Source organism: Schistocerca cancellata, chromosome 9 (genome assembly GCF_023864275.1).
Source record: "Schistocerca cancellata isolate TAMUIC-IGC-003103 chromosome 9, iqSchCanc2.1, whole genome shotgun sequence".
NCBI lineage: Eukaryota > Metazoa > Arthropoda > Insecta > Orthoptera > Acrididae > Schistocerca > Schistocerca cancellata.
This window is the reverse complement of record NC_064634.1, coordinates 434,881,395-434,902,039: the sequence shown is the minus strand read 5'-3', so window position 1 is coordinate 434,902,039 and position 20,645 is coordinate 434,881,395. Positions and strand designations below refer to the sequence as shown.

The 20,645-nt window shown below is 41.7% G+C and overlaps 1 protein-coding gene across 1 annotated transcript in view; it reads left to right on the top strand.

The window, feature by feature from the left end:
* LOC126101070 (protein takeout-like) overlaps positions 1-16,001 on the top strand; it is a 44,618-nt gene extending 28,617 nt beyond the window's left edge. Inside the window, exons 4-6 of the mRNA XM_049911744.1 lie at positions 6,900-7,036; positions 13,036-13,185; positions 15,709-16,001. Coding sequence (XP_049767701.1) covers positions 6,900-7,036; positions 13,036-13,185; positions 15,709-15,863 — 442 coding nt within the window. The 3' untranslated portion in view covers positions 15,864-16,001. The remainder of the gene's footprint in view (positions 1-6,899; positions 7,037-13,035; positions 13,186-15,708) is intronic.
* The last annotated feature ends 4,644 nt before the right edge of the window (positions 16,002-20,645 follow it).

Below are 20,645 nucleotides of genomic sequence, written 5' to 3'. Positions count from 1 at the left end.
TAAGATACCGACATAGTGCTACTCACAAAATATTTTTCATATTTTTATGTGTTTCCGAGGAACAGAGATTTAAAGTTTCCCTACCTGTACACGTAAGATACGCACGTTATAAATTATGTCAGGCGAAAACGTACACTAAGTGATCAAAAGCATCCGGAGACACCGAAAAATATACTTTTTTAACATTAGGCGTATTGTGCTGCCACCTACTATCAGGTACTTCACATCAGCGACCTCAGTAGTCATTAGACATCGTGGGAGAGCAGAATGGGGCGATCCGCGGAACTCACGGACTTCGAACGTGGTCAGGTGATTGAGTGTCATTTGTGTCATACGTCTGTACGCGAGGTTTCCACACTCCTAAATATCCATAGGTCCACCGTTTCCTGTGTGATAGTGAAGCGGAAACATACTGGGACACGTAAGGCACAAAGGCGTACAGGCGGACCTCGTCTGTTAACTGACAGATACCACCGACAGTTAAAGAGGATCGTAATGTGTAATAGGTAGACATCTATCCAGACCATCACACAGGAATTTCAAACTGTCCCACGATCTACTGCAAGTACTATGACAGTTAGTCGGAAAGTAAGAAAACTTAGATTTCATGGTCGAGCAGCTGCTCATAAGCCACATATCAAGCCGGTAAATGCCAAACGACGCTTTGCTTGTGATTGAACACTGGGAAAACGTTGTGTGGAAATCCGATGGCAGGGTGTGGGTACGGCGAATGCCCGGTGAACGTTTCGTGCCAACAGTAAAATTCGGAGACGGTGATGTTATGGTGTGTTTATGCTTCTCATGGAGGCGGCTTGCACCGCTTGTTGTTTTGCGTGGCACTATCACAGCACACGGCTACACTGATGTTTTAAGCACCTGCTTGCTTCCACTGTTGAAAAGCAATTCCGTAATGGAAATTGCATCTTTCAACACGATCGAGCACCTGTTCATAATGCACAGTCTGTGGCGCAGTGGTTACACGACAGTAACATCCCTTTAATGGACTGGCGTGCACAGAGTCCTGACCTGAATCCTAAAGAACACCTGTGGAATGTTTTGGAACGCCGATTTCGTGCCACGTCTCACCGACCGACATCGATACCTCTCCTCAGTGCAGCACTCCGTGAGGAATGGTCTGCCAGTCCCCAAGAAACCTTCCAACACCTGATTGAACGTATGCCTGCGAGAGTGGAAGCTGTCATCAAGGCTAAGGATGGGCCAACACCGTACTGAATTCCAGCATTACCGATGGAGGGCACCACGAACTAGTAAGTCCATTTTCAGCCAGGTGTCCGGATACTTTTGATCACATAGTGTAACTTATAAAGTGACGCAGCATGGATAAATATGTTGTAACAAGCCCATAACGTTCTTTTCATATGAGTGGTTTGCCCTCTTCTGGCAGGGAAAAGAAGGGAACAAGCGGAAAAATTTTCCTATCGGAGAACAAAAAAGACTTATGTTCTCCTGTTTAAAGGACTCTGAGTGCAAAGCGCGGTGCCGGCTGCCTCGTTCTTCCTTCCTCAGCGCCTCTTGTCATGTGAACATTTTTTTCTGCAGAGAGGGAAGGAGTCGGAGAGCTAGTAAGTACTGCACGGCAGTAGACTGTGGTGGTGGTATAGAAAGCGCGAAGGAGACAATGGCAGCGTGAGAGAAAGAGATGGACATAGAGGGAGTGGAACACAGTTTACAGTGAGAGAACAATGCTAAGAAGAAAGTGAAGGAAACAGTGTCAGTGGGAGACGGACAAAGAGAAGGGGAAAGTAGAAGTGAGTAATAGGTAGTAATAATGAGAGACAGAGTCTATGACAATGACAACGAGGAAGAGTGTGATAATGGTAGTAAGACGAGACAATACCAGTGGGAAGGAATTAAGCTAAACTAAACTCCGCCCGAACAGGCTTGCATGCCCGGCGTGTCAACCTCAGCCCACAGGCGTCACTGGATGCTGATATGTAGGGGCATGTGGTCAGCACACCGCTCTTCCTGCCGTATGTCAGTTTACGAGACCGATGGCAAGGGATGAATGAGATAAGCAGCAGTAAAAGAAAGCAAGGTGGAGACATTGACAGTGAGAAGAGACAGTAGCAAAAGAACAAACGAAGGAGATTGAGGCTGTCAGATAGGAGACAAGGACAAAGAGAGAGACACAAGGTGATAAAGAGAATGAAAAAAAAGGCAATTAACAGCTGAGGTCATCAGTCCCCTAGACATAGAACTACTTAAACCTAACTAACCTAATGACATCACACACATCCATGCCCGAGGCAGGATTCGAATCTGCGACCGTAGCAGCAGAGAGGTTCCGGGCTGAAGCACCTAGAGCCGCTCGGCCACGACGGCCGGCAAAGAGAATGAGTTGGCCTGAATGAGTGAGTGAGAACGGGCAAGTGGATGTGGGTGGATTTGTCCTACTTACTGCGATGGGACACAGTTTGTGATTGAGTTACATTTGTGGAAGCTTGTGGGAGTGGAAGTGATTTGCATTTCTCAAAGATTGTCAGCGAGGGGGCAGAGGTCATACCGGGCAGTGGAATACATGGGGAGAAGGCAAAAAACAACCTTAGGCATCACCAATTAGCTGGTGGAAATTGAGGAAGTCACGCCTTGGTGCTGAAGCCATGCTAGTTCCGCATGAACGGTCTTATCAAACCGTGAATGGAAAAGGGCGAGCTTTGAAAAATTCTAGAACTACAGAACACTTTAGAGAAATGAGAGCTGCAAAATTACGTGCACACCCGATTGTTTGCTCAAAATCTATTTGTACGAATAGTAGAGAGCATCAAGATAGGATATTTTGCGGCGGCGTTCGTAGCGACAAACACTTCGCTGTAGAAACGGCTTACGAAGTCACCGCCACACTTTTAATAGCGGGCCGACCGGTCCGCTGGAACAGTGAACAGAAAGATGAAAACCCAAACACTCTGATTAAATAAAAGTCGGTGCTTATCTTTATTAACGAAGATACAGAAACACAGTAGTGAACTCCGTGTCTACAGAAATCTGACTAGTTCGAGTCGGAGCGGCTAGGTCGGCGTCGGCTGACGACAAACAACAACTCTGCTGCGATGAACACACAACTGACTAGCAAGTACACAAATCGGTGGCGAGTATACAACTGGGCGGCGAATACAGAACTGTACTAGCGCTCGCGACTCCAGCGCTTAAGAAGCCAGAAGCCAGCGGTGGCGCGCGCAGACTTGCGCTGGCGCTGCTTATGCGGACGGCGTCCGGACTTTGATGCTGCCAACCTTTTGGCAGCGGGCTCGGTTGGCATTACTGGCTAGGATATAACAGGATACAAATGCCTGAATGCAGAACTACTAATTGTTTTAATTTGAAGTTTGACGTCTGCTCACAAATGAGGACAGGAATACTTTTTCCTGTGATATAATTACAGATTAACACGTTTATTACCATTACTTGTAATGAGAAACGTTGCTTCCTGCCAAATTTCATGACTCTAGGCCAATAGCAAGTACCCTACAGCTTTTGAAGAGTAAGTTTACAAGTATCGAAATATGAGACATAGGTGGGGTACCTTTCGATTGCGTTGACTAGTACGCTGACGTTTATTATACCACAAGGACTATATATTTTAGTATATGACATAAATTTCGACTACCAGTTTCTTAGGAAAAGGGGTCTTAAGTGACGGTCGGGCAGACCAGACGACAAATGACAAAAAAAATTCGTCTTATTTAATTACAAATTTACAGTTTTAGGAACTTTTGCTTTGCGTTTACTGTGGAACCTCGCTTCTCGCCAAATTTCATGACTCTAGTCCAACGGGAAGCAACACACAAGTTTTGATGAGTGAGTTTCCGAGTATCAAAATACGGCACATAACTGGGACACTGCCAGTGGACTACAGGCGTTAACAGGTGAAAATTTGAAACTCATACGTCTATACATTCCTGAGAAAAAGGGTTCTTAATAGTCGGACAAATAGACAGGCACAGAGACAGACAATAAAGTGATCCTATAGGGATTCCGTTTTTACAGACTGAGGTAAGGAACGCTAAAAGCCACTGCTCCGAGCTCTAAATTGACTGGGGCCTCTATTAAGAACCAAACGCTGGAAAAGGCACTGAAGCCGAAAATGTTTCGGACACCAGGGGAACACACAAGTAAGATGATTAGGGCCTTATTACACTAGGCCGCCAGTCAGCCACGCCACCGGAGGCGCTGTTTCTATTATACGAGGCCGCCAGCTACGATAGTTCTCGCTAGTCGAGCAGTCTATTTTCCTCGCACACTTTTCTGCGCACTATTTCGTTTGCTTCAGTATGCCTAGTGGAGTGTCACTGTGGAGAAGAGTGAAAGTATACACATGATCAAAGAGAAAAACATTAAGGTGGAAGAAGCACTGAAAGAATACAAGATGTTATTGGACACACCTATGAATACCGAAAATTTCATTTGTACAGTTGAACCACAAGGTGGAATTTGGGACGTCAATTGTGAAGCAATGAAACTATTTGTTCACTCCTACCGGATTTAGAGCAACGGTCCTCGAGTGAGAGAAATAGCCTGCTTTCGAAACAATTTATAGGCTTACTTATCTCAAAGTGACTACGAGTTTTTCTTCATGTGATATACATTTTCTCATTTTAGTTTCTTTCCCGGTAATATCAACCTTCATTAACGACAATAACTCAAAGACGATTTAGACATTCGTAGGTAAATAAAAGAATTGTTATCCTCTAAACACAGTCCATCAAAAAAGAGTATAATACGAGGGCTATCCACAAAGTACATTACGTTTTCGTTTTTGTCCGTTAGGGGCGGGGCTAGATCGGCCATGTTGTTGTCATGGCATTCCGCCGCTCAGTCGGCATCCTGCCGTGCTAGTGAGGGGTTCGTGCTGTACTCTGTTGAGTTACTGTGACAGTTTGAAATGTCAGCGTTAATTGAAAATGCCGCGAAGTGTGAAGTGCGTGCTGTAATAAGGTTTCTGACTGCAAAAAACTGTACACCGATAGAAATTTAGCGGCAGCTTTGTGAAGTGTATGGGAACAACATAATCACTGAAGGTGGAGTGCGTCAATGGGTCATAAAATTTAAAAATGGCCGAACTAACTTTCACGACGAAGAGCGAAATGGAAGACCCACCATAGTGACTGCCGAACTTATCGAAAAAGTCGATGCTGCGGTCCGTGAAAACCGTAATTTCACAATAACGGAACTCTCTATGAGTTTTCCACAAATTTCACGATGTTTGTTGCAAGAAATCATTACCGAAAAGCTTGGTTTACCACAAGTTTTCTGCAAGATGGATACCAAAAATCTTGACAGAGATTTACAAAAATCAGCGAATGGCTGCAGCGTTAACGTTTTTGGACGCTTACGAGAAAGATGGCGACTCATTACTCGATCGCATCGTTACTGATGACAAAACGTGGGTTAAGCATGTGAACTGCGAGACAAAATTGCAGTCAATGCAGTGGGGGCACACAAATTCCACCCACAAACCCAAGAAATGCATGCAGACAATGTCGGCAAGGAAGGTGATGGCGACTGTCTTTTGGGACAGAAAAGGTGTGATTTTTGTGGATTTCCTGGAAAGAGGCACTACAATTAACTCTCAAATGTATTGCCAAACTCTGCACAACCTCAGAAGAGCAATACAAAACAAGCGCAGGGGAAAGTTGGGCTCAAAGATCTTGCTGATTCACGACAACGCCCGGGCCCACACGGCAAATGCCACTCGTGAAGTTCTCGAATCTTTTAAGTGGGAGTTGTTTCCTCATCCGCCGTACAGTCCAGAACTGGCACCGAGCGACTTCCACTTATTCCCAGCAATGAAGAAGTGATTGGCTATGCAGCATTTTGATGACGACGCACAGCTTCAAGAAGAGGTAACCACGTGGTTGAAGGCGCAGGCGGCCGAATTTTACGACGAAGGAATTTCCAAGCTCGTCCATCGCTACGATAAGTGCCTTAATTTAAATGGCAACTATGTAGAAAAGTAGTATTTAAGTGTGGCTTTCATCTGTATATAATAAAAAAAATTTCCAATACTTGATTTATTTTTAATTCCAAAACGTAATGTACTTTGTGGATAGCCCTCGTACAATACTTTAGATTCTCTTGGCGATAGCGTAGGGTGTACATACATCTTCCCCTTCCTTCGCCTTGGCGTTTTCATTGAAAGTGCTAGGAGGAGCGTGTATGCATAGTTGTTGTCCGACATGTTCCCTGGTCACTAGTGCACAGCGAACTGACGACGCGGTGGCCAAACCGAGTGGTGGTGGCAGGACTGGCGAACCAGTGTAATAGGTCCCGTTTGACACAATGCCCCGCCAAGAGCCTCCCGCCACCAACGGCGGCCGACATAGTGGCGGGGCAAAGCAGGCAGTCGGCACCCAGCTTCTGGCGGCGCCACTGGCTGCCCTAGTCCAATAAGCCCCATAACAATACATTCCCGATGACGAGCAACGCCAGCGGTGGAGTGGCTGGCTGCGCCGCCTGGCGGCCTAGTGTAATAAGGGCCTTAGAGCCCTTTCGATGTCTTAGTGTTTAGCCGCCAGGCCAGTTGCTGAGGAGTGGAACGACTCTGCGGATGTACAACAGGATCTGTCCCAGCAGAGGCAAGCTGAGCCGTCATTACGGTTCACCACAGATTAATGACGCTGCAGCGCCGGTGTCCTGCTGGACTTACAAGGTCCGGCCGAATAGCTCGAACTTTCGCGGTGGTAGGTGATCCTTCTGTTTCGCAGCCGTGGTGACGTGGACCGCCATACTGTCCACGTATGCTGTCGGTCGGCCGTTTCTTGACACAAAGCTTCCAAGTTCCACAGTAAAAATTATTTGTCATCCCTATTGGTGGAATGTGTCCTAATAACCGCGCATATAGCGCAATCAGCTGGTACCCTGATACTTTCCTTTCGTTGCAGGATGGTGCCCGGCAGCTACCGCATGAAGGCACACTTGCGCGTTGACGATCCCATGTACATGATCGGTACATACAAGGTGGACGGCAACGTCCTTGTCCTACCCATTAAGGGAAATGGCGCCTGCAACCTCACCATCGGTAAGTTTATTTGTTGCAGCTGTGCATCTAGAATAAAGTAATGGCTTCATGCGGCAACGTCTAACTTCAACCGTTAAAATTGTAGTAGGTTAGTTTCCTCGAAGTTTACAATTGTATAGTTCGTAATGTGTGAAATGCGCCTGCCAAACATGACTTCAGATGGTTACACATAATCAACGCAGAACAAATTGAGCTCTCCTCACTATGAGATGAGAAGACCTCTGACTCATACGACAGTTTGATTTGTTGTGCTCGAGAATAACAGTAGGCTGCCTTGTGTGTCGACAGTGAATCAAGAAAAAATGTAGGAAGGAAAAGGCATACTACCGACTGATAATCTTCTCTAATTTTTTAATGAATCATTTTGGAATCTATAAATTCCCACGCCCGGGTTCCCGGGTTCGATTCCCGGCGGGGTCAGGGATTTTCTCTGCCTCGTGATGGCTGGGTGTTGTGTGATGTCCTTAGGTTAGTTAGGTTTAAGTAGTTCTAAGTTCTAGGGGACTGATGACCATAGATGTTAAGTCCCATAGTGCTCAGAGCCATTTGAACCATTTGAATCTATAAAGTCTGCTAAATAACTACAGATAACACAGCGAGAACATTACATCACCGCTTGGATCAAGTTCCTTTACCATTCTTTTTTTGTATTATGTGGATACTTAGCTGATACATTTCATAGATCCTCCAATGATTCCTCGTTTGTCGACAGTCCTTGTGAAATTATGACAGGATTGTGAAATTTTCGTGTGACTTGAATAGAATTTAAGACACTACTGAAAGAATTTCACTCCAAAATATACATCAAAATGCTATAAACGCAGAAAAGACTTGGCTCAAAATGAAATACAAATGACACATATAACTTATTGATGAACCTCGTATCACGATAATGCATAGCGTCGTAGCAGATCATATAATCCATCGAAACTCCTCACCTAGAAAGCAAAGCATGGAAGGAGAAGAAACTAATACGTTTACAGAAACGTATCCGCTTAACTATGCATTTTTCACACAGATGCATATATGGTAAGTCATAGAGCACACTCATAATAATCAGTGTGAGCATACAGTCATGGCTCAGCTCTGACTGTTAGTGTGAAGCGGCAGGCAACAATAATAGGTTACTCAATGCATTTCACCGTTGAACAATACTTAGACAAGGCGGTCTTTTAGTCACATCAGTGCTGATGAGTATTTGAAAACCTTAAACATTTGCTTACAAGTCACTAATTGCAATAATCTTTACTTAGTTACTGGTCACACAATTAACGATTTTATAAACGTTGTCAAAGTAACAAGTTCGAACAAATCGTTTTAACTGAACTTCAGTTTATTCATAAGCACTGATGCTAACTGGATGGATTGGGTTCAGAAACAAGCAAGGCCCTATCTGAAGGTCTACAAGGCAATACAATGCTATCGATCGATGAACGTTACTAGTGTGCTCATCGCAATATTCGGCCAGCAGAGTTGTGAGTATATGTTCTTGTTGACGGATAAAACGAGGTAGTACGTTAACCGCCTTCCACCGAGTTCCGTTGGCTTGAAAATCATAATACTTAGACAAAGCGCTTTTTTAGTCACATCAGTGCTGATGAGTATTTGAAAACTTTCGAAATTTGCTTACATCAGTCACTAACTGCAAGAATCCTTACTTAATTACTGGTCACAAAGTTAACGATTTTATAAACGACAATGCTTGTATGACCACATATTTGAAGCGTCTGCATATATATGTTGAATATTTCATTTCCTAATTTTAGACAGATCAAATGTGATAGTTTGATTTTGTAAAACGAATAAGAATCAATATTTAGGATGCATTACTGTGGATCGAATGAAGTCATTCGTTACTACTCTCTAATATATACTCAATGATGAGCATCGACAGACATTTTTCCAACAGGAGAAAAGATTCTAAAATCAATAGTTTTGATATAACTTATCCGCCGAGTTTTAAAACCTGTCTTGTTACATGAGTGGTTTTGAATAGTACATGAAAATTTCATCGTTTTATGTTATTAGTATGGATGCAACGCTTTTGCTTCAACGATTACAACCTCAAATAATTAAATGTAGGTTATCCAACGAATGGTGAAATAAAACCAGAAGACGTTCACCAAAACAATGACTTACTCCCACTATGTTAGGTAGGAGAGTTCTGCAATGTTCGCAGGAGACCTTCTGTATAGTTTGGAAGGTAGGAGACGAGGTACTGACAGAAGTAAAGCTGTGTGGACGGGGCGTGAGTCGTGCTTGGGTAGCTCATATGGTAGAGCACTTGCCCGCGAAGGGCAAAGGTCCCGACTTCGAATCTCGGTGCGGCACACAGTTTTAATCTGCCAGGAAGTTTCATATCAGCGCACACGCCGCTGCAGAGTGAAAATCTCATTCTGGAGAGTATCGTTTACCAATTCCCACTGACATTCCTGTTAGGTTACATTTACTTCTCTATGCCTTTAATACTTCGTTCTTGTCAGTTTTAAACAACATACGAGCGTGCGTATAGCCCTCTGAAGCCGTTTATTAATCTGGAATTCCTCTGATAACAGATAACTGTCCCCACTGAGCTAGTACTTGCTCAGTTAGTTACTTTAATTGTATGCATGTAGGCTTTTGAGATACCATTTAAATACGTAAGTGTAAGTATAAATGCGAATAGGAATAGCTTAGAAATAATTAAGGAGATGTCATTGCAAGGGAAACGTATTACCCAACAATGAAACTCAAACCTCTGGAGAAACAATACCACTATAAAAACTGAAAGGAGCAATAGAAGAGAATTTTGGAAAAATGGGTAAGTGAAAAAGATTAACGGGATTCCATAGAAATTGTTTAATGGATAAGAACTAATGGAATCTTAGGCTTAAACGACGCCATAAATGAAGAAAGCAGAAAGAAATATGAAAGTGAACGAGACCATAATGGAAACATCAAAATGGGGACTTCAAATGTATTCTTCAGAAAAAGTGATTCTAACTGAATGGATTAGGTTTACTAACAAGCTGGATGCTTCTATGATATGATGGTGTGTGAAACTAGACGATAATGGAAAATGAATAACAAGAAATGGCCAAAGAAGGTAAGGAGGTCGATCCGAGAGAGAAAAAGATGTAGAGATCAATCGCCTGTAAAAGTGGCAAATAGTTTTCAAGGAAACTATGTGCCCCAGAAATCTTCAAGGGAGAGCTTAAGAAGTTAGTAAACTATTGAAGATGATCTGCGAGAAACGGCATTTCGAGTTTTGTATACATATCTTGAAAAAGGAGCGTATATTCGTGAGAGACGGTATGTCTTGCGACATTCAACCGAGATAATGCTTTGAGTTTTGCAACACTTGAACAAGTCACCTAGTTTTCGTCCGGTGTGCTCACAGTCTGGGTCAATTCATATGACCATATATTTTGTACTTTTTAGTTGTTATTTCAGTTTTCCATAATGGACGTTACAGCAAGGAATAATACTGCTATTCGTCCTAGAGTTAACATATGGGACTTGGTAATAATGAAAACAATTTGTGTAAATAATTAGTGTTTGAAAATAATCGTTCTAATATACAGATGATTCTCTAGGACGATTATAAATACTAGAGTGGTTTTTTAGGTGCTTTTATGATGCGATGATGTAAGAAAACCGTCGTGTGTCTAGTGTAAAACGTAATGATGTCAACCTCGGTGAGTCCACGAAAGGAAAGTAGCTCTGGCTTGTGGAAGAAAAGAGGATGAAGATGCGGCCAAAACCGCTGGCGTAAGGCTAAGATGAATCATACTTGACTATGGGTGTGAGCCAAATAACGTGTCAAGATGGATTTCGTACCTGTTAATTGGAGTTGGTTGAAAATTCAATGGATGACTGGATAAGGTGTGGAGATGAATCGCAGATAGGATGAAGACGTAGCGATGGAACATGATATCTAGATCGCTGATTAGTAGCAAGGATATTGAATTTGAATTTTCTGGATAAGTTCCCAAGGCCATCCAGAGAGAGAAAAGGGTATGGTAAATGGATGAAATAATGTGGGTTACAATTTTCGATGGTATGTGGACGCGATTATGCGAGACGAAAGGTGTTGTTGCTTCTGAATAAGTGGCTTCCGGAACACACAGCAAATAACGATGTACAGTAGGATTCCCACCACCCTCAGATTTCGATTATCATATCTTATCCACTGCACCATCATATCTGAAGGGCATCCCTCTAAGATGACTTTTTTTGCAGTAGTTGTGAAATTTACTTACCCTGAAGACTGCGTCTGTAAAGATTGTGAAAACGTCATTTACAATGGTGGATTTAGTTTCAGAATGACGCTATCTAATGTTCGAAGAATTTTATTTCAATAGCGTGTGGCTAGGCTGTGATTCCCACCTGCAGTTAGTCTGCGTTCCTGCTGCATGTCTTTTCAGCTGACGCCACTTAGGCGACTTTCATGTCTATGACGATGATATGATTGTGAAGGCAACACAACAGCCAGTCCCTGACCAGAGTAACTCTCCTACACGGCCTTGCGTGGCATTAATCCCCACTGATGACTCAGCTATGGAGCCGGACATTCACATAGATTATACGATGTACTTAACTTTTAGATGTATAGTATGCTGTTTATGACAAACTATTTCTATCGCGGAAATCGAAAATTTAATTTCTATTCACTACGTCGTTTTATGTATCTGCAGACAACTGTTCGGAACTGTTTTCTCATCTTTCATGGGTTACATTCATGTTGTTAATAGATCCAAAATTAATGAGAGCTTCGTGGACGTGGAACAAACAAGAAAATATTAGAATATTTATGGTCAGATTTGATTTTCATTCCGCAAGTCCTCGGTGAAGAGCCCCTCAAGAATGTGATCTAAATAAACTTGAAATAAATTTCGTCCACAAGCGAATAAAACAGTCACCAAAAAGAGGGAGAAACAGGTAAGGAAATGAAACAAGCTCTTGGATACTGCTGTCATACGTCGTCAAAAGAGGAGAATGCGCAGTACTTAGATACCATTGCAATTGAAACGTTCAGGAATCACATATTACACAGAAATTTCATTATGGAACTCTAATCGATAATTATTTTTTATAAGACTTTAGTTTTTGAAACACAAGGAGTTGGCCACTAATAAATATTTCAGTGTCCTATAAAATATTAATTCATTATCGTCCCTTTCAAATTACCGAAAATGTGTGCTCCTCAGTCATGGAAATTATCTTTTACTTAGTAAACCTATTTCATATCCTGATACAGATTGTATTTATTCTTACGAGTGATACTGTTTCTGCTTACTGACGTCTTGGCTTGTATATGGAGACTACTATTCACGAACATTTTCATTTAGAAACAAACATACTATTGCGCCAGATGGTATAACCAGTTGTTGTATAGGATGTTTCGAGTTCACACCACAAATAATTCAACCTGGGCTTGAGAAAACACTGTCTTAGACTAAAGAGCTGCCCAAATTTGCCTTCAGTTAATCATCAAGAAATTTTAATCAGCACAGAGTGCTCACTTTTTAATTTTTAATTACGGGTTTATGCCAATTTTTGCTTTGCAAATAGATGTTTCGTTAGATGATTCAGAAGCTTGTGCTATTTTTCACCCACATGAATTTGCTATCATATTTGGCTTACAATATTTAATACTATTGACCGTTTATTTCTTCACGTCATGTATTTTGTATAACTTGGGGAAAACTTTTCACAGCTTCTAAACTGTACCTAACGATTCTTTGAAGAAAAGGAAAAAAATCGTTCGGGTGCATATCCATGTAAATAAAACGTTGTATATTTTGTATATGACATTACAAAATACGCTATTGTTATGATCCATTGTCTTGATATGATTCACTGTTGAAAATTATTTCGATGTTGATTCTTACAGATGTGCGTTTAAAGACTACGATCTAGAGAAAACCGTCCATCAGTCACTTATAGCAGAAACATTTCCACTCATGTAACTGCGAATTTCGGATTCTAAGTCATCTAACTACATCATTATCTTGCAGTGGGTTTCGAAGCTGATATGGAGATGTGGGGAGAGCCTTTGGAGCGAGACGGAGAAGTGTACTGGGATATCAAGAACTTCACAGTCAAGATGGAGGTTGGGAAGGTCCACATACAACTTGACAACCTGTTCAATGGTGACAAGGTGCTGGGTAAGTGTCCAACGGTTGTTAATGAAATTATTTTTTGTAACTCTGTTAAATGGACATTAAAAATTTAATATAAACTGTTTATTAAAAGAGATACGTGAATTTGCATATTAGCATAATTTACGACCAACTACTGAAAGTAATGGCTTATTTCATCGCCAATTTGTAACCACTAAGCAGTAATCTACTTAAGTAAAACGCAAACTCTTTAGCCAAATATCCACTGAGGTACCTAAGAGCAAACGTTACTTATGATGAACTAATGACGCGTGATAGACAATGACCATTTCAATCAACTGCGACATCGCATTACTGCACTATATACCACGCACTAGCTTCACTGTGTACTGGTAGATTTGATCCCTACTGCAGAAACTCATCAGACAAACAAAACTGTCTGTACTGCAACCTATTTCACGGTGTCTGATTACTGCAAAACGAGCTGTAATGCGAGTACATTTAATATTGTTATGTTTGCTGTTAACTTCAATGATTTTTTACTTTTAAGTGTCCTTGCTACATCCGTCGCGTTAATTATTTGTAAAAATCCTAGCTGCGACACTATCCAGCAATGTCTTCGTTAGGAAAACAAATGATTGTGCAATAATTAACGGAATCACAGCGCCGTAAATGATGTCGTAGGGCGCAGTACGAGTAGAGGTTCCACTGACGTAAACGATGAAACATCATCTTCAGTTTTCTGTTTGCATCACAGTGTACAATCTAAGCTCTAAATATAATTTGTGGTTGGTAGCCCAATCTAGACTAGTACTCAGCGAGTATATAGCTGGCATAAGAACCAAAACTGACTGTGGCTCTTTTATGTATTGCAATGCACCTTAGGCAAGTTTAAGCAAGTTGGATTCATTGCTTTACAGATGCATGAGGATATGCTTAGGAGCAATGATATCAACTTCAACGAACGCTCTATCGGTAGAAGTTTGCGAAACCGTGATTTATCTATGAAGGCAGCTAAAGGCAGATAAATATCGTTTAAACAGACTGTCGATCGATGAGCATCGAGTAACCACAAGCATTCGCTCACTCTGTATTGTGGCCAAAGATAACCGTAGAAGGACTGTCACCTGAGCCGTATACCACAGGCACGGAATTATTTTAAAATGAAAAGCCTCCAATATATGAATGTGATGTAGCTTACTGGACGATGCTCAGTCTACGACATATATTAAAAGTTAGACTGAAGAGGGACAAATTTCCTTTCAGTTCAGTTGCAGTCTAAGAGTAAGACTGTAGGCAATTTTTCGTGGAATGCACAGTCCGAATTTCAGAAAGAAGTAGGGCTAAATAACAGAAGCGAAAAGTTATCAATAAGTTGCAGAGTTAATAGACAGTAGTTACAGTGGTAGAGGTACATGAAACGGAAGCAGTAGTTGAGAAGCTAGTAAGACAGGTTTGTAGCTTATTCCCAATGTTGTTCACTGTGAACATTGAGCATGCAGTAAAGGTCACCAAAGAGATAGACGGAAATGGAATTAATCCTAGGAGAAGAGACTGAAATTTTGAGGTTTGCCTGATGACATAGAAATTGTGTCAGAGACAGGAATGAATTTGGCAGAGCAGCTGAAAGGAATGGATAATATCTTGGTAGAATGGATGATCTTGAAAAAAAAAAAGGTTAGAAGATGAGCAGCGACACAAGTAAAACAAATGTAATATGAAAGATTCGAATTAAATCAGACAATGCTGAGGGAATCAGATTAGCGAATGCAGCAGTAAAAGAAGAATATGAGTTCTGCTATTTGGGAAACAGAATTACTGACAGGACCAAAGTACAGAATATTCCAGAAGCAGATTTCTTTTAATATCTACTATAAATTTAAAGGTGAGGCAGTCTTTTATAATGGTGTGTACCAGGATTGTAGCGTTACAAATAAGTGAAATGTTGACAAAAAGCTATTCACACAAGAAGAGAACAGAAAGTTTTGAAATGTGAAGTTGCAGGAGAACGCTCTGAGATTAGATGTATAGTTTGCGCAACTACTCAGGAAGAACGAATTCAAAATGGGGAAAACAAGTTTATGGCTCAGTCCAAGCAAAGGAATGGAAGGTATCGTGTAAAACTCCCCGAGCCAATAATGAATCTAGTTGGTTTGGTAATGGAGTCAGGTGCAAGTGTGTGTGCTGAGTGTAGTGGGGGGGGGGGGGGGGGGGGGGGAAAGGGGTGAAGAAGTTGATAACTTTTGAGGGAGGCCAAGGGTTGAAGTGTGTAAGTAGATTTAAATACAAGTATTTCGTACTAATATGCAGAGATGAAGAGACTTGCATCGGATGGACTAGCATAGAGAGCTGTACGAAACCAGGCTTTGTACGGAAAATCACGACTATATATCACTTGAAAACGGCACACACACACACACACACACACACACACACACACACCTAAATCGCGTTTGTCAGAAAGAGACACAGTAACAGTCCACGAGAAACATGATATCATCTCTGAACCTGTAACACCATATGCCGATACAAGAAGAAGAATACTTTCTGTTTTGTGTTCCATTGCAGGTGACAACATGAACAAGTTCTTGAACGAGAACATGGATCTGTTGGTGCAGGACCTAAAAGCGCCGATCGAGTTGGCGCTGGCGGCTACGCACATGGACGTGGCTAAACGTCTGTTCAGCAAGGTGCCCTACAACTCCGTTTTTCCCCCATCATGAGTATGCGCGAAAGCGCACGTGTGCACACCACCTACTTATAACAGGAGGAGCCCGGAGGAGTCCCATATCTCTTCCTGACACCAAACCAATTCCGACTGTACGCACTTGCACACATGTTTCAATAAACTCCTCAGTCTATTGGCTGCTTTTATTCGTGTTTCCCGGATCTACAGAGAAGAAAAAGTTGCTTGTGAAACGCTTCTGACGTTACACAGCTTTTTGAAAGGAGTGAAAAGGAGACATCAAGGCACTGTTACAATATTTTCAGAACTGGAACGTTTCATTACTGAAGTAAATCTGTGTAAGTTATTGTGCTATTCTGAGGTGAGTAGCAGAACAGTGCAAGCATTTACGTTTTCAACATGAAATCCACTCGCCTGCAGTGTGTCAGAGAGAGGACGGATAATCTTCGCAAAGCTTGGTGGAAGTGGCCAAAGATGACTAGTATTATCTCCATAACATCTGACCACACAGTAAGAGATTTCTCTGACCGCCATAACGTCGTGACACTTCAATAATCGTGTTCCACGGATCCGGCCGGAAGTATCCCACTTCCTGCAGGTTCACCTGTCGGATCTCTTAACTCACCATAAGTAGCACCTGCTGAGTGCAGTTGACGAAAGGTCTACCGATTAAAATTTATATGACATGGAATATTATTTTCTCGGAACAACTGACTTGACTTAGCACTTTAGTGACTGTAAAGATTTGAAATATCTGAAGGGTACGAATTTGATTTGCTCTGGGCAATCAGACTTTTTTTAATGAAATTACATGTACGTTCTAAGCAATTATTAAAATTCGTAGATTTATCGTAGCGACAGCCGCACTGGCGCCTAAACTAATAATGACCAAAACGGCCATTCGCGCTCACGCAACGAGACTCACCCACATATCCTTCTTGGAACCTGTCAGTAATATACTAAAGAATTTAATGTTAAGAAATAATAAAACAGGAGTCATTACTTGAACGAACTAAACCATTATTTATACGTGTTTACAATGGTACATACATCTTAACTGGCTAAAACAAGGACGAGGAGGAAAGGAAGTAGTAGAGATCATATCGCAAATGTACCACATTTTAGGCCAATTTCTCTAGCTTTAGGAATACAAGGAATACATGATGCATAAATAAGACTCCTTTCTATGTCAGTAATGGATCATTGCATTACCGAATCATTATATTAGAAAAAGTAATTTTAATAGCTCAAGGAAAGCAAGAAAAATGATTGGTAAGTCACCATGATCTGTCCGGAGATCGCTTCCTTTTGTGTATGGGGTGGGATACGGTGGGTGTATGACACGTCAGATGGCACAGGGGATGGATTTCGGTAACTACGACTGTGTCTCACCGAACGTTCATTGTAGAGTGCAGCGTCTTTAGGCTTGTACTGAAGTAGTTTTTCTGATTCAGGGTTTTGAAATTAGTTTATATCTTCGAGAGAAAATTGGTATGGATGATAGCAGGAAAAGAACTGCGGTAGTCGCCATGACACATGTATATCATGAAAATAATCGCACAAAATGGGCAACAAGACTGATTTGCCGAAGGGCAACATTCCAGTCATATGTGTCTGATTCACAGTATCAGATATTCTCTACCCGACGACTGTATGAACTATTTCAGAACAGACTAGTATATTTTTGGGTGAGTACATTACATTTGCTAGCGTCAACAGCTGATGCACAGCATCTGGTGCAACAAACTGTACTTTAATAGCACATTTATAAATGATGGGCCCCATCGTACAGCAATGTGGCACATTATTTCGAGGAAGGATACCAGTACTCTAAAGACTGCTTTTCAGAACTGTTGGCATTAATCTGAGAATCGTGATTGTATGATGTGCTAGGAAGAGACTGTTCTTTGTAGATTGCAGCAACTCATAATACCTTTAAAGTAATTGATATAATACGGTACAAAGGCAAACCATCCTGCTGCGTCCCTGCTGCTTTCGGAAGCGTCGGCCTTTTTGAGTTCTTTTCATAAATTAGATCTCAACCTTTGCAGCTTATTTTTTACTACATTTTGGTCCACATTTGAAATAATTCATAGAAGTATTTCAGTTATCACTTTGTACATTCTGTTTTTTACATTTTTGTCCAGGTAATGTCCATGGGTCAACATTCCCAAACACCTTAATACAGCTGTGTAGTTTCTCAGTATGCTAATTGTTCGTTCCTTCACGAGACTTTAAACAGCTAATACATTTTCTCAAGTGAACAACCGCAGGAAAACTCACGGATTTATGAATTCCACCCATCATAGAAGTTCGCTCATGTGTAACCAGCAGCTGGCAGAGGCGCTTGTACAGCCGTGTGGCTCTCCCGCAAATGTACTTAGGTTGCAGAGTTACAGTGTACACAGGATCGTAGGCGTCACGCTACATTGTGACATAGGTAACCGCCACGTTTCCTTAACCATACGCACTGAGCCACTTGCCTGTTTGATCACAGTCGGCGAGTAATTGCCTGTTGAGAGTGACTGAGGCTTTACCACGTGACTAAGAGTGACGGGGATCGAACGCTGCTCTCTTGGCTTCGGCATACGTTACAGATGACATGTAAAAAAAAATTGAGTTTGACATGAAGTCCAGTACACACTAGTACATTCAAAAGATTATTGTTGAAGTTTGTAGGAGTTACGCTATACTCATTCTTTATCTAAGAAAATTACGTAGCTTGTTTTTCATTCAGTTATTGCGTTTCGGTGTTCGATATCTCTGAGAGGATCGTGCTCTCTCTTGTGTAGTCATTAAAAATTTAATGTTGTAATGTCTCCTAGATCACAGGACATGCACAGTAAGTAAAGTTTCCCTATTTACTGTCATTACTGTTGTAGCAATTGTAATGGCCGCAACGTATGAAAGTTTCAGCACTGTCTGAATGAAGTTAAAGTTTGAGGATATCCAGAACATTGTAGTACCTGTAAGTTCTTAATATTAGAGATCAATATCGCCCATTCAGACGCATTATCGAGCTTCTCCTGTTTGATAGTGTATCACTGTTCAGCTGTATCGAGTTGAATAGAAAAATTAAACCTTGGTCCGTTATATCTCGTCGACATTAATTCACGCAGTATGAGCATGTGGGTTGGAATGGGACATAATGGTAGGTTACTAGGTTTTGTTTGTGTCGTATGGTGGCATTTTGGCTGTACACAACATGTGAAGCTAGTGGATAGAGGGGGGTACTGTACAGGGGTGGGTAGGTACTAGATGATTCTGTGTAACCACGTAACGGATTGAAACTTGTCGTCCTTAACTAAGAGGGACAAAATAACTTAAATCGAGCCTTGTATGTCGCTAATGCAATAAACTGACTTACTGATCGTTATGGATATAACTTAACTGGGCACAATGAAACAAAAGAATTCTCCTCAGTAGTAAATGTAAACCGTAACGGTCTTGCCGCAGTGGATACACCAGTTCCCATTAGGTCAGCGAAGTTAAGCGCTGTCAGGAGTGTCCAGCATTTGGATGGGTGACCGGCCTGGCCGCCATGTGCTGTCGTCATTTTTAGGGGTGCACTCAACATCATAACGACCGGGAGAGCGGTGTGCTGACCAGACGCCCTTCCTATCCGCATCCTCCGTGGGAATGACAAGGCAGTCGGACCCCTGAAGACGAAGTGTATTACGTATAAATAGAATTGAAAACACGAATACCAACACTTTCGCACAAAATGAAAAAAAAACAATAATGAACCATTAAGAACTTCAGTATGTCGCTGTACAACAATGCACCCAGTTCATTGAATACAGCTAGGTCACAATAATTTGAAAGCAGTTGCTGTAAAGTGAAGAAACAAATGCAATAAGAGAAATGTAGCAGCATGCCCATCCACGCAAACTGTAAGGAAATGAAAAAAAGTACGTGCGACACATTATGGAAAATAATTTTCACAATGCACTATATACTTGCTAACTTTCAAATTTAGCTTTTTTTAGTTCTCATCTGCACTAATGACTACTTCATTATTCAGTATTGAAGTACTGATTCTTATGAACATGGAAAAAGACATAAAGCGGAATTCATAATTGCAAATGAAAGTCACCTGTATGCCCCCAATTAGAATGCTTCAAGTTTATAAACAGGACGTCTCCCGGCTTCTTGAAATAGCAATTAATAATTATCGTCAGTCGACTTGTCCGGCACACAAAACTTCCTCGTGATGTTTAGCTTGTAGGGTGATCAACTGCGCAGTCATCAGCGCCTGTATAAAGTTCCAATTATTTCACAGTCCACTTTTTTTATGTCTAATCTAGCCACTGTCACGAATGATGAAGATGGTGACGACAACACAAACACCCAGACCCCGGACAGAGAAAATCCCCAACCCGGCAGGGAATCGAACCCGGTACCCCGTGATCCATAGGTAGCAACGCTAGACACTGGACCACGAGCTACGGACACAAAACTTCCTCGTGGATCTGTCTATTAGTGTGAACCGTATCTAAATCCCTACCGTAGTTCCTGCGATTAGCCTTTACATACAGACCGAAAAACATGGGAGGAGACTTAAATTTATAATACACTTGCAATCCACAGTCAGCACTAAATATATACAGCCGGACAACATGTCTTGGCCACTGCATAGAAGTATGATTAAAATTCAGAGAACAACTTTCGATAGCAGAATAGCGTCGTTTTCAAATGATGTTAGCAGTTCGGTCAGTGCACACCATGAAAGCTCTCAGCTAGGAGAACTGTTATCGTTTCCATATTTAACAGGTGTCTGGAGTGACATTTCATGGCAGTGATGGCAGCTGTGAACTGC